The sequence below is a fragment of the Theileria parva genome, chromosome 1 (genome assembly GCF_000165365.1).
Source record: "Theileria parva strain Muguga chromosome 1, complete sequence, whole genome shotgun sequence".
In the NCBI taxonomy this organism is placed as follows: domain Eukaryota; phylum Apicomplexa; class Aconoidasida; order Piroplasmida; family Theileriidae; genus Theileria; species Theileria parva.
In genome coordinates, this window is record NC_007344.1 from 2,053,537 (window position 1) to 2,065,781 (window position 12,245).

General features: G+C 31.9%; 9 protein-coding genes across 9 annotated transcripts; 4 read left to right on the forward strand and 5 right to left on the reverse strand.

The window, feature by feature from the left end:
- Positions 1 to 132: 132 nt before the first annotated feature.
- On the reverse strand, positions 133 to 1,556 carry PRPS2 (ribose-phosphate diphosphokinase family protein). The gene is made up of 2 exons (XM_761422.2): positions 833 to 1,556; positions 133 to 765 (listed from the first exon to the last, which is right to left on the reverse strand). The coding sequence occupies exons 1-2, from the start codon at positions 1,193 to 1,195 to the stop codon at positions 151 to 153; spliced, it is 978 nt and encodes a 325-aa protein (XP_766515.1). The 5' UTR covers positions 1,196 to 1,556; the 3' UTR covers positions 133 to 150.
- On the reverse strand, positions 1,533 to 2,573 carry TpMuguga_01g00995 (uncharacterized protein). Its single transcript, XM_761423.2, has one exon. It carries the CDS (start codon positions 2,283 to 2,285, stop codon positions 1,554 to 1,556), a length of 732 nt encoding a protein of 243 aa, XP_766516.1. The 5' UTR covers positions 2,286 to 2,573; the 3' UTR covers positions 1,533 to 1,553.
- Positions 2,376 to 2,954, forward strand: TpMuguga_01g00996 (uncharacterized protein). Its single transcript, XM_061305119.1, has 5 exons — positions 2,376 to 2,402; positions 2,435 to 2,497; positions 2,611 to 2,694; positions 2,753 to 2,821; positions 2,854 to 2,954. The coding sequence occupies exons 1-5, from the start codon at positions 2,390 to 2,392 to the stop codon at positions 2,865 to 2,867; spliced, it is 243 nt and encodes an 80-aa protein (XP_061161689.1). The 5' UTR covers positions 2,376 to 2,389; the 3' UTR covers positions 2,868 to 2,954.
- On the reverse strand, positions 2,574 to 3,812 carry ERCC1 (DNA repair protein rad10 family protein). Its single transcript, XM_761425.2, has 5 exons — positions 3,688 to 3,812; positions 3,440 to 3,648; positions 3,132 to 3,410; positions 3,011 to 3,070; positions 2,574 to 2,931 (listed from the first exon to the last, which is right to left on the reverse strand). The coding sequence occupies exons 1-4, from the start codon at positions 3,759 to 3,761 to the stop codon at positions 3,012 to 3,014; spliced, it is 621 nt and encodes a 206-aa protein (XP_766518.2). The 5' UTR covers positions 3,762 to 3,812; the 3' UTR covers positions 2,574 to 2,931; position 3,011.
- A 251-nt stretch (positions 3,813 to 4,063) lies between these two features.
- Positions 4,064 to 4,970, forward strand: TpMuguga_01g00998 (uncharacterized protein; the record flags this gene model as incomplete). The annotated part of the gene is made up of 6 exons (XM_061305120.1): positions 4,064 to 4,153; positions 4,184 to 4,226; positions 4,257 to 4,329; positions 4,359 to 4,456; positions 4,508 to 4,575; positions 4,608 to 4,970. The coding sequence occupies exons 4-6, from the start codon at positions 4,441 to 4,443 to the stop codon at positions 4,968 to 4,970; spliced, it is 447 nt and encodes a 148-aa protein (XP_061162032.1). The 5' UTR covers positions 4,064 to 4,153; positions 4,184 to 4,226; positions 4,257 to 4,329; positions 4,359 to 4,440.
- On the forward strand, positions 4,966 to 5,526 carry TpMuguga_01g00999 (putative integral membrane protein). Its single transcript, XM_761427.2, has 4 exons — positions 4,966 to 5,047; positions 5,085 to 5,203; positions 5,277 to 5,377; positions 5,409 to 5,526. Exons 1-4 carry the CDS (start codon positions 5,041 to 5,043, stop codon positions 5,476 to 5,478), a joined length of 297 nt encoding a protein of 98 aa, XP_766520.2. The 5' UTR covers positions 4,966 to 5,040; the 3' UTR covers positions 5,479 to 5,526.
- Positions 5,527 to 5,541: 15 nt separating this feature from the next.
- Positions 5,542 to 7,762, reverse strand: TpMuguga_01g01000 (uncharacterized protein). The gene is made up of 5 exons (XM_761428.2): positions 7,186 to 7,762; positions 7,021 to 7,123; positions 6,004 to 6,987; positions 5,848 to 5,968; positions 5,542 to 5,790 (listed from the first exon to the last, which is right to left on the reverse strand). Exons 1-5 carry the CDS (start codon positions 7,447 to 7,449, stop codon positions 5,556 to 5,558), a joined length of 1,707 nt encoding a protein of 568 aa, XP_766521.1. The 5' UTR covers positions 7,450 to 7,762; the 3' UTR covers positions 5,542 to 5,555.
- A 131-nt stretch (positions 7,763 to 7,893) lies between these two features.
- Positions 7,894 to 10,077, forward strand: TpMuguga_01g01001 (uncharacterized protein; the record flags this gene model as incomplete). Its single annotated transcript, XM_761429.1, has 1 exon — positions 7,894 to 10,077. One exon carries the CDS (start codon positions 7,894 to 7,896, stop codon positions 10,075 to 10,077), a length of 2,184 nt encoding a protein of 727 aa, XP_766522.1.
- Positions 10,078 to 10,152: 75 nt separating this feature from the next.
- On the reverse strand, positions 10,153 to 12,241 carry yloA (uncharacterized protein; the record flags this gene model as incomplete). Its single annotated transcript, XM_761430.2, has 3 exons — positions 10,153 to 10,676; positions 10,778 to 11,037; positions 11,104 to 12,241. 3 exons carry the CDS (start codon positions 12,239 to 12,241, stop codon positions 10,158 to 10,160), a joined length of 1,917 nt encoding a protein of 638 aa, XP_766523.1. The 3' UTR covers positions 10,153 to 10,157.
- Positions 12,242 to 12,245: the final 4 nt, after the last annotated feature.

Here is a 12,245-nt window from a genome sequence, read left to right on the forward strand (position 1 = left end):
TATGTGTATCAACTATGTAAATTTACACCATAACTGAAATATATTTTTAGGAAAATTCTAGAGAATTTGCATTTCTTTTCTATAGATTTATTGATTTATTTTATTTCTACTTATTTATTCATATATTTATAATTCTTTTTAAAAATTATATTATAAATGGTTCTTTAGCAAATTTGCTAAGAATTCTGAAGTATCTAATACTTCTACTTTAGGAGACTTCATTACTGTTTCGGGCTGTTTTATAGAGTTTGTGACGACCACCTTCTCAAAATGAGAATTGTTAATTCTATCCATGGCGGGGCCTGAGAAAAGTCCATGTGTAACAAAAGCATAAACTTTTAGTGCTCCTCTTTCCTTCAATAGGTCAGCTCCTTTAACTATTGTTCCAGCGGTATCTATCATGTCATCAACTAAGATTACGTTCATCCCATCTACTGATCCACTTATATAAACAGAATCAACCTTGTTGGCTTCTGATCTTGTTTTATAAACCAGTGCCGTTGTCGCCATTAATTCGGGCTTATCCTTTAGAACAGCATTGTAGTCTTGTGTGAAATTAAGAGCCCGTTTTTGTGCTCCAGCATCAGGAGCTACTACTACTACATTGGTTAACTTTAAATCCAAAAAATATTTTACAGCAACTGAGTGTACTAAATGCGATTCAAATAAAGTGTCATTATAAAAGCCAGAACAAACGACCGAGTGAATATCCAGAGTGATTAGCCTTTGAAGTCCAACTGCCTGCAGAAGGAGAGCAACATCAGCCTAAGAAATTGTAAATATAAGAATAAGGAAAAATGATATATAACTGAATATATGAATAAATTATTACTGATGAAATGGGAGAGCCCTTAGTGTGTTTATCAGTCTGCCTTGAATAACATAAATATGGTACAACAGCTGTGATAGTACTGGCACCTGCCCTTTTGGCAGTAGAAACCATGAGCAAAAGCTCCATAAGGGAATCATTTACAGGTGGCTGCGTGGAGTAAAGAATCACAACGTTTGAATTGAACAAATCATCGCCCATATCCAAGCTTATTTCACCATCTGCAAATCTAGAAAGTTTAAAATCAGTCAATTGATAACCAAGTTTGGAAGTTATCAGTTTAGCAAGGTCTTTTGAGTGACTTCCAGTAAAAAAAAGATTCTTCACTTGATCTGAAGATTTTGGAGGGGGAAAATAAAAAACCATGTTAGGAATTATATTAATATTTAAAATAAATGTAAATAAATAATGGAATCATGATAAATTAAACAATTATAGAAGAATGAATGGGGAATAACAAACTTAAATGTGTAAGAATAATATTATATTAAATTATATTAAATATATGTTTAAACAATTTCAAAATACCATTTTAGCTTAATAATTATTAACCAAAACAAATTCCAGTCTCATGCTGGAATTAATTAATTCTAACATTTATTCATATTTAGTCAATATCTCACAAAATATATGACAATATTCATAATTTAAATAACATTTCAAGAAAACATGAGTTAATTTAGTCATACATTACACACATAAATAATAGTGTAAATATTAGAGGTTATACATAATTGAGTTGTAAGTACTTGCGATAGTCAGGGTCAAAAAAGGCTCTATTTGCGATTTGAGCTGATTGTAGCAACAGGTGTCTGGGAGTGAACCTGAATAGATTATTATCAGAGCCCCAAAGAGCTTCTGCAACAAAGGCTTCAGCCTCCTGAAGTAGGGACACCTTACAATTTTTAGCATTGTAATATGTGGGTCTAGAGGTAGAGCTTACATTTTCACCTGTTTCAACAGACCAATAAGTGTAATTAACAAAGTTTGAGTCCACAGAACAAAGAAACGAGTCTTCATCGGAGTCTCCTCCACCGTCACTACTCAGGTTACTTATCAGCTCGTAGTCAATATTAGGGTCATCTTCTTCAAGTAAATCCAAGTTCTTAGATGTTAACAAAGAATCTTCAGTGCCTAATCTACTCAAATTTGTGTAATATGAAGGTTTAAGGCCCAATCCGATAACATCCTCCTCCAATAAAATGTCATAAACTATGGTACTAAAGTCACAATCTAGGTTAAAGTTGTCTGAAAATCCATTTGGAATGTTTGTTAAGTAATTTTCAAGATTTTTAGTATTATTTGGGTCAGATAGGCTGAACTTGGAGTCAGAGAGCTGTGCGATAGATGATACGTCTGAACTGGGATCATTTGAGTCCTTAAAGTTAAGCAGATTTAAGAATCTATTTAAATTATTAAAAATTGAGGTAGCTTTGCTTCTTAAATCATTTTCCATGAAAATTTTAAGTTTCCCTTCAATATTGAGACCACACGGACGGCTGCGTCTCCCCTAAGGATTCACAAATAATATTATTGAATAGATTATTATTAAAAATAAAAATGGATCAAGCAGGTATGTTAAAACTTAAATAAAATGATTTTTAGAACAAACTTTATCAGGTGAAACCAAACCAGTTGTGTGCCCAGTCGCGGAAACAAAAACTGAATGTAAATAATAGCACATATAAATTATTAGTTAATCAATCATATCTATAATTGATTTAATAAACTCCAAAAGTTATTTTATAAACGTGAAAGTACAAGTTTTAAAAAATTTATAGCTGTGTCGGCTGTTACACAATCAGTTCATGTTGAGGCAAAGACTGAGACTGTCGGTGGAAACCCTGAAGATATACAACCAGAAGGTAAATACACTCTAAATAACCTATTAAATTCTATTGTTCAAATCTAAATTCGCTTTAGATAAGGAAGCTAAGCAAGACGAGTACGTCCCAGTTGTCGTAAGAAAGGAGCCTGGTGGCGGATCAAATTGTAAGTTAAAAAATTATTAAAATCTTTTTCAGTCAGCTTCTATTAAAAAACGAATATGTACCGAGTGATTTGAAACACGGGATTGAAAAACGATAAATCTCTTGAAACAACTAAGAATGATTAATGTAGTGGAATGAAATATCTGATATGTACATAATGGTTAACATAGTTTAACTGTATATTTTATACTTTAATAAAAATCATTCGTAAAGGCGGCTGATAGTGCTTCAACCTTCTTTTCCCCTAGTCCTAAACAATTATATTTACATTTATTAGAATGTATTAAATTGCTAGGTTTATAAAATTGTACCTTTAAAATCTATTATAGACTTTGGGTCAAAGTGCATAATGTCCTTAAGGGTGTTATACTTTTCACATAGAAAATTTACATCGTTATTATTTAATTTTCTTATATTAAGTAATAGGTTGATAACTGACTCTCTGTGTGACATATACGTTTTTTTACTTATCGTCTCTATTCCTCTATAGCGGTTCAGATTCAGTATTTCAACTATTGCCGCACTCTCTCGAGCGTTCCAACTCAACAATATTTTACATCCATATCCAAAGGTTACAGTTAACAAATTTACTGAGTGTAATGTAAATTCAGGAACTTACTTAGTAGTTGATTATAATCGGAGACATCGATTTGACAAATAATAAACAGATTTTTGATTTTATACTGAGTCAACGATTCAAGTCTATTTTTTATGTAGTTAATGTTAACTCTGTGGTATTTGAGCGATAGAAATAGCACGTAGATATCGCTGGAAATGATAAAATCAGGAGCAATATCTCCTTCAATGTAAGAAACATTTTTTATAAACCTGTAGATTCATATTTATATGGTTTATTTACGAATTTACCTCAGAATTGGATTCTTTCTCTGTCGTGGTGATATTATTAAATTATTATCATCATTTATAGGATTATTATTCATTACAAATTAATTTATTATGTATAAATTTCATTTAAAACAACAACAAAACATATATATAAACCTTAATCATTTTCTCGTCACCCTATAAATTGAATAACTTTTGGCGTATTCCCAAAAATACTAAAATGTGTAAGTTATAAATATAATAAATCAGCATGTATATTTTAAAATGTTGATTTTTCATCTTTTAATCAAGAAATTTGTCCTAATTTACGTAATAATAGTAAACACATTGTGTAGTCCGGATATCGCAAAATTGGTTAGTTATAGAAAAATAAGCTATTTAGGAGGATGACCAGAGGATATTACTTGAGAGTCTAAAGCGGAGTAAGGATTTCAAACACGAGCTCGATAATAATTTTAAGTTTTTGGACAAAAACAACGCCAAAAAGGTAAGAGTGATTATTAATTATATTCATTAGAGTTTGAACTCCTTTTCCTCAACAATTCCTGTTGAAAACGAAGGTTTGATGTTGTTTAATTAACTTATTTTAGCCGATCTAACAACTTTTGAGACTAATTACTCTCCGCCTATAATCGTCCTTCTACCTGAAGATTCAACCTCGAGGTAAAAACAACATAAATAAAAGTTTTTAGGGAGAAATGGGAGTATGCTGTAACATTAAAGTGTCTGGGCCAAAAAAACTTCGACGCCTTCACAAATATTCACAATACAAGAATGGCTAAGATGGCCGGTAATGCATTTAATTATCTTATTTTATAAGTGAATTAATAATTCGTTTTAGCAATTTCTGGAACCACAGTTAAGGAGATAGGTGATGAAATTAAAGAAACTGAACAGGAACTTCAAAAGGTATTAATGTAATAAATTATTTTATTGAATAGGTTAGAAAGGAACTTGAAGAGGTAATGGAGAAGAAAAAAGAACTGGGAACAGTTGGTAAAAATGATTTCACCAAAAAAACACAGGAATTACACATAGATCATAACATTAAATTGTTAAAGCAGGAGATCCATGTTATGGAAGTAAAGTTGGATCGGCTTAACAAGAGACTTAAGTCTGCCATCCTATTTGGCAACAAGTCTCAAAATAACAACGAATCTGAAAATGAAGATAGTTTTGAAAATAATAATGAAAATGAAGAAGAAGGTGAGGAAATGGATAATGACGAGGGTGGCCGTGATAATGAGGATGAAAATGGTGTTGATGAGGGTAATGAAGAGGAAAATGATGAAGAAAATTATTAATAATTAATTTAATTTAATTTAACATTTATTTTAATTTACTTATTTTTTAATAATTTTAATAATATAACCGATGGAAGGTATGATATTTTATACATTATAATTATTAATTTTCAGAGGTTAAGAGCAGCTCTAAGGTAGTTCATAGACCTAAAACAGATCCAGTTAAAACTCAATTGAGTGACCCTTTTATGATAGTTGCTTCTGTTGGATGTTTTTTTTCAGTATATCTCAGAGTACGGTTTTTATACTATAATTTTCTGTTCTAGTTATATAAAATATTATTTATCCTGTGTGATAAATGTTTAGTCTCAGTATTTATTGTTTGGATTTTTATTATTTCTTTTATCGATGTTTTTAACTTCAAGAAAAGGCGCTTTTGGGTTTGCTTCACTAACTCCTTTCTACGGGTATTTAACACTACCAATATTTTTTCTTCAGGATGTTGCCCTCATTAATTAAAGTAACTGGCGAAGTTTTTAGATGCATTGTCAATGGTGAACCTCTTTAATTACTCATTACTTCAATTTAATTACTCTACTGGTATATAATATGGATGTGTGTATAATATATATTTGATAGTAAAGATTATTCAAATCTTGGAGTCAAGCGACCATTACCAAGTTGTGATTTTAATTGTTCTTGACGGTTTTTGAACCAAACTCTTCCCTCAATATTTATATCATTTGAGTCATTCGGTTGATTTGACCTAACCTGATTATCATCAGGTTTCGGTGCCCATGGGTCATTATCGTCAGTTATATATACTGGATGATACTCATCATCTTCATAATAATTGTTTGTTCCGGAGAATACCAAATTACTAAAATTCAATTAATGTAAATCAAAATGGTGATAAATAATTATAGTGTGAACTCACAATAAGATGAATCTGAAAGCTTCTTCAGGTGATAATTTAGGCTTCAGTAGCTGTCCAAAATTCATTAAAAATTCTTTAAACAAGATATAAGTTAACTTTCCATCATGAGAAAATTCCAAAACTAATGAAATAATATTAAGACTTATAAATAAATACCTTTATTATAGGCCTGTTTAGCCTTTGGAGGATCATCTGGATTAGAAGGTGGAGTTGACTCGCCAAGGCCAAAATCAAGACAAAAACAAACAAGTTGCTCCTCGGATAGTACAAATTCGCCATCAGATGGAAATTCCTCTTTATATACACAGAATATTGAGAACAGTTTAACCTCAAATTCAGTCTCTAGTGCCAATAATTTCTGCAACTTTTGGTTCCTCTCCCTTAGGAACATTTGCCTATCAAGCTTTTTATTAGCTTCAGCCAAATCATTAGTCAATTGACCATTTAAACTGTTCAACTTTGATAGTTCAGACTCCTTTTCAGTCCTGTACTGGCCGTACTCACGCTCAAGATTATCAAAATCTACCCTCAGCTTACCAAAGTTTAACTTATATGTCACATATTCATTATTCAATTCGTCTTTTTCAGACTCTACCTTATTAAGTCTATCAATATATCGTGACTCCAGGTCATCTCTCAGCTTAATTTCACGTTCTATACGTTCCTGCATATTTCTTGTGTCTTGAAGAAGGTTTTGGTCCCTCAAAACCTCTAATAAACGTTTAACCAAATCCGCGTCAACAGTCCCACTGTGGTTCACGTGGCAAGTTTCTTCGATAAATTCATTCTTGTTATTCTTCAACTCGCTAACTGTATTGCTGAACTCTTTAGTCTCAAGTTTCCTTGGACTTTCAAACACTTTACCGATGTTTGTGTCTACAATAAGGCCATTTTCGTGATATATAACTCCGTCCAAGTTTTGGGACCCAGTTCTACTCATGTTCACTCCCACATCCTGCCGATTCACCACAGTATCAGTCTGGTTAAAGGCGTCCTGTTTTAGATTATCAAGATTTAAATCTAAGTTTGAGGTTAACAAAGAATTCAGAAGATCGTTGAAGGAATACTGCTCGTTGGTGTGTAAAACTGAGGCACGGTACTTTGCAAGCAGAAACAAAGCCAATAAAAACTCCTCAAACTCTGATTAATTAATATTTAAATGTGTAAACCTACGTAGAAACTCAGTGTTCTTGTTACATTTCAGGAGGATGTAATCTAAAACATCTTCCTTTTTCCTGGCATTTTGAAACCTCGGAAATAACTCAAACTCATCAACCTAACAGTAATCAGTAAGGTTAAATTAGAATAAAAGTAAGTGTAATTAAAGTATAAACTAACAAATGATTTGAATGATGAGTGCGACAAAGTTGAATTATTAGAATATTTGAAGAATAATAATTCAAGGGGTCTGTGTAATTTCCATGGCATAAAAATAGTGGTTCCTGTGGCAGGGTCATCTAATGTAAAAGCGTTTCTGCCATAAGCACAGCCATGTAGGTGATCTTCACGAACTGATTTGGAGTAATTAGTAGAATGTCCTTCTCGAGAATCTAAAATTATCTCCTTCAACTTACATTCCAGTCTACTCACGTTATTCTCCATATTGATCAACACCGATTTATTTCAGTATTATTGTATAACACCTTATTACAATATATAATATTATTAAATGGTTGTTATACAATAATACACTGTGATTTTGAATTAGAAAACGATATAAGGTGAGAGCGTTAACTGGAAAGTATTAAGGCATATGAGTGCAAACCGGTAAGATTTTCAGAATTAAAATGCTATTAACATGAATGTAACAATTTAAGTAAAATTTAAATGATTAAAGGTAAAATATTGAGAATTTTTAAAAATTAATTTTAAATATCCGCTGATCAGTTACACATTTTATTGATTTAGACAATTTATAAAATAACATTGTTTTTAAATTTTTTCTACTAAATAATACTTCATTATAATAACATTATTTATATTTATTTGTGGAATCTGCCTCATTTTTATCTGAATTCTATCATTTCTTTACATTTAATTCATTATATGGATAAACCACTATTATCTTTGTATAATAATATTAAAAATGACATAAAATGTATAAACTTGGTTAGAAGATTTTATCGCACAAAACATCGCAAGAAGGTTAGTATAGAGTTGAATAAACCTTCCCTCTATGATCCCAAGAGAACAGCTCCTAGTAAGCTCTTGAAGGCTAATTTATTCACACCTGAATCAGCAGGACCGCGAGAGCTTTCTATGCTCTGTTTCTGGATTGTTAACTATGGATATGCTGACTATTGTATTCTCAGCAGATACGTTCAATGTGCAATTGACAACATCAAGAAACTTAAGATTAAAAGTCTTGCTCTAATTTTTCATTCCACTTCTAAATTCATCTATAACAATACCATATCATTTATAGAAGCAAGTCAACAAAATTCACAATCAAACGAATCTAATAGTGAGCCTAAAATTGAGTTTGATGAATATGTAGAAAGGGAACAATTGATTAGAAAATGTATGAAATTAATCATTGAAGCATCACCAATACTACCTAACCTGTTTATTAACGCTGTTCCTAAGGATTTAGGGATGATTTCATTATCAATTATCAATATTTATGAATCATTTTTAAATGAATGTGATACCAATACTGAGTCTGCTACTGTCAATTTAGACTTAAAATCTATAACTTTAAAAATTAACAAACTGCTTCACAGGCTAAGTGAAGAAATTATACCAAAATTGCCATTTTGTGAAATTGACGAGTTTGCAGCATTTGCAAAGTCGTTTTCTAAGATTAACACTGACTGGTCAAGACACTTTATGCGTGAGTTATCACTTGAGATTTCGAGTCTTTTGATGGAAAAAATAGAGGATTTGGAGCTTTTGAAGCAGAATAAGTACATTGGCGAGGATTTAATTGAAGAACTGAACAAGTTTCCCAAGGAACTTTCAACAGTAACGTGTGCTCTTTCGAGGCTTAAAATTAATGAAAAACGGTTCTGGGAACGTTCAGAAACTCTAATTTCACTAATGATAGAATTGATGGATAAGGATTTTGGTATAAAGGAAATTGACATAACTACCCTAACACTACTTTGCACATCTATGTGTAACTATACCAATGTTACTCCTGTGGTCATGGAATTACTTAGAGTTTGTGATAAATCGCATCAACCTTCTATTTTAGTTGGTTTTAACACGTGTGTAAGATTTCTAAAGGACGATTCTTTATCTTCAAAATTCTTAGAATTAGTTGATATGGACCATGTTATGGAATTAGACTCAAAATTGGTCTCCCAATTTATCCTAAACTGTTGTAAATCCACTTGTGATTGTACTAAAATTATTGATAAAATTTCTTCATTCCCACCTGATCAACTGGATAATGAACTTTTATCCACAGTTTATATTTGTAACAAACAGTTGAAAATTAGCCCTGAAACTAAAATTGACCTGTGTAACAGATTATTTGAGAATGCGGATTCATTGCAAACAAACCTATTGGTAACGATTTTATTAACTAGTATTCACTCTATTGATGAAGAATGTGTTAAGAATTTATGTAAAAAGGTTTTAGATGTATTGTATAATAGGAGTGAGGAACTTCCTGATAGTGTTATACCTTCACTACTCTCTTTAGTTTTAGACCATTTTCCTGGAAATTTGGACATTATTAAGAGGTTTTGCAAGAAAATTGACAATTCTGATTTTAATATTGAGGAACTCTCACATATTTTTACTCAAATTCAATCTATGGGTCTGAACATCAACAAGCTTTTCACTAAAAACTTCACTAAAATTAAGGAAATCAATGACGTCCAGCATGATTATTCATTTGATCCTGAACAGTCAGATTCATATGACAACAGTTTGGAATTGAGTACAAATAATGAATCTTTTGATATCAAATTTACTGAATGCGGTCAGGATGATTTTGATATAAAATTTACTGAATGTGACCAGGATGAGATAATGAAAATTTCTAAACAAACACTTCAGAAACCTGAAAGTGTTCCATTTCTCAACTTGGATGATTTTAAGGATTTAAGAACTCCAAACAACACTCCCCAATTTAACGTTACTAAGTTCCCAACAAATTATGATAATACCACTTATACACCTGATAGTAGTGATAAAGTTGTATTTAGGGGATTACCAAACGCTAACACTGTTGATGAGCTTAAAACCCAGTGGTCGAACTTCAGACATAATACACACTAATATATTACATACACTATATATATATATCATATACACACTAGTATACTATATATCACAGATACTGATATATATATATAATACTAAGCAGATTTAAGTTTATGTTGTTTAATGAAGAGAGCTCCGCGTTTGGGATCTCCAGTTATAGTTTTAAACTCTTGAACAGTTACTGCTCCGATTTGAGAGTTTTTCTCCTTCTTAACCTTGTCGATATCTGCCACAATGACCTGGACATTTTCAAACTGCTTGTACTTAGAGTAGAATGACGCCACATCAGCTGCGATTTGGACTGAATGATTATCATTTTTAAAGTTTCTGAGGATTACATGAGACCCAGGACAGTCCTTGGTGTGGAGCCAAAGATCGCCTTTCTCCCTCATGTCATGTGTTATCACCTCATTCTGTTTCGCATTCCTCCCGACAATCATCATAGGAGAGTCGTCCTTTTCATTCACGGGAACGTGTAATATTTTCCCAACCTTCTTAGTCTTAGTGGTAACCTTTAACACCTTCACCTTCTCAACTTTCTTCTTCTTTTTTAACATCTTGTATGTCTTCAAGTCATTTATCATTAGTAGTTGGTCATGAAAGTCTTCCAAATTCTATACCACAAATTGTACACATGCTATATTTTTTTATAAATTATATACTATAATTTGATATAAATGGTTAAATATTTATCTATGTGTATATAAGTTATTACGGATAAATTCTTCACATCGTTGGAGAGTTTAATGTCTTTGATGGCGTTTTGATAATCAGAAATGTTTTCGATTTTTTCATTGACAGAGGTGAGTTTCTCGTAATTCTCGTCATCCTCACATTGTTTTGCGATTTTTTCTAGTTTCTCCCTAAACTCCACCGACAACTTAGTTGTTTTCTCCAGTAATCTATTAAGTCTGTACACTGGACTTGTCCCTCCATATATATTATATATCGTTCCAATCATATCAACATATTCCCCTAAAACATATATATATATATATATTGTGTGTATAGAGTGTTTGAGAGTAAGTGACTAAATGGTACCCTTATTATCAATTATTTCACGTATTTTGTTGATAAATTCAGTGTGGAATAAGTTTAAGTCTGGTATTTTGTAAAAGTAAAGTGTTGGGTCAATTGAAAGCTTAGAACAAAGTGATGTTACGAAATTGTAGTCAATCCCTTCGTAAACATTTAAAATTGCCTTGGTAATGGACATATTGTTCAAATTTTTAAAATTTAACCTGAACTCTTCAAAGGTCTCATCAAGCCTGGGTGTCTTCTTATTTATCACTGGCAAACTAAAGGTTTTACCCACATCACCGTTATTATTACCCTCAGTATTCTTCTTTGGGTCAGTTAGTGTTTCTGAAGACGCCAAAACAGTCCCATCAGAGCTATCAACCAAGAGTAACTTGTTTGTTCTGTCAGATACTACAATTAAGTTGTACATAACCTTCTCAGAGTCAACTGCATCTGCGAAATCCATTGAAACAACATTCCTAAAATTGTAGGGCGTGTGTATTTTACTTAGTCTCAGCCCTGTTAAGCCTGATAACACGTGTTCAAAATACTCCAAACTGCGTTCAGTAAAGCTTCTGTAAGGTGCTGATGGTGTAGGGATTAATGGAAAAAACTTGGGACTAAAACACAGACACAGTAATTCTCCTCGCTCATATCCTCTAAAATGTAAAATACACTTATCTACACCCTTTTCCTCAGTATCCTCACCATTAGAGGAGTCTGGACTTTTACTTTGGTGCTCAAGTAATGTGCATCCTATGAATGTTGACCTGGTAAAAATCGTATTTAACTCCTTTGCATACTTAACCAAGTTACAGTATAACTTTAGGCTTAAATTTTTCTTCAAAACGGCATTATCCACTTCTTGCAGTTCAACTTTATCCGTCCTTATTTCTTCATATTTATCAAAGATTTCCTTGCTAACACCGGGTAAATTGGTTATATTAGGTGCAATATCATAATTATCTTCAATAGTTTGAGTTGTAACTTGTGGCGACTGACTGGGAAATTGTGATTTTAATTGTAAATTACGTGTTGTTGAAATTGGTACTTTTAACGGTTTAAAGCAGAAATTTGTACTTAGTCGATTACTAACGTAACATAAACTCTTCCTATTTATTAGTTTTATTAACATTACTATGAACACCTTTTTATTCATGATC

Excerpts from the sequence above, each read along its gene's own strand:
- PRPS2 (XM_761422.2), bottom strand. The coding sequence starts at position 1,195 with ATGGTTTTTTATTTTCCCCCTCCAAAATCTTCAGATCAAGTGAAGAAT. Across the intron at positions 766-832 it reads AGGGCTCTCCCATTTCATCA|GCTGATGTTGCTCTCCTTCT; the intron begins GTAATAATTTAT and ends ACAATTTCTTAG.
- TpMuguga_01g00999 (XM_761427.2), top strand. Across the intron at positions 5,204-5,276 it reads TTTTTTCAGTATATCTCAGA|TCTCAGTATTTATTGTTTGG; the intron begins GTACGGTTTTTA and ends ATAAATGTTTAG. Across the intron at positions 5,378-5,408 it reads TCACTAACTCCTTTCTACGG|GATGTTGCCCTCATTAATTA; the intron begins GTATTTAACACT and ends TTTTTTCTTCAG.
- ERCC1 (XM_761425.2), bottom strand. The coding sequence starts at position 3,761 with ATGAATAATAATCCTATAAATGATGATAATAATTTAATAATATCACCA. Across the intron at positions 3,411-3,439 it reads CGATTATAATCAACTACTAA|TAAATTTGTTAACTGTAACC; the intron begins GTAAGTTCCTGA and ends CATTACACTCAG. Across the intron at positions 3,071-3,131 it reads GTCTATAATAGATTTTAAAG|GACTAGGGGAAAAGAAGGTT; the intron begins GTACAATTTTAT and ends ATAATTGTTTAG.
- TpMuguga_01g01000 (XM_761428.2), bottom strand. The coding sequence starts at position 7,449 with ATGGAGAATAACGTGAGTAGACTGGAATGTAAGTTGAAGGAGATAATT. Across the intron at positions 7,124-7,185 it reads ACTCATCATTCAAATCATTT|GTTGATGAGTTTGAGTTATT; the intron begins GTTAGTTTATAC and ends GATTACTGTTAG. Across the intron at positions 5,969-6,003 it reads TAAACAGGCCTATAATAAAG|TTTTGGAATTTTCTCATGAT; the intron begins GTATTTATTTAT and ends TTATTTCATTAG.
- TpMuguga_01g00996 (XM_061305119.1), top strand. Across the intron at positions 2,498-2,610 it reads CGCGGAAACAAAAACTGAAT|CTGTGTCGGCTGTTACACAA; the intron begins GTAAATAATAGC and ends AAAAATTTATAG. Across the intron at positions 2,695-2,752 it reads TGAAGATATACAACCAGAAG|ATAAGGAAGCTAAGCAAGAC; the intron begins GTAAATACACTC and ends AATTCGCTTTAG.
- TpMuguga_01g00995 (XM_761423.2), bottom strand. The coding sequence starts at position 2,285 with ATGGAAAATGATTTAAGAAGCAAAGCTACCTCAATTTTTAATAATTTA.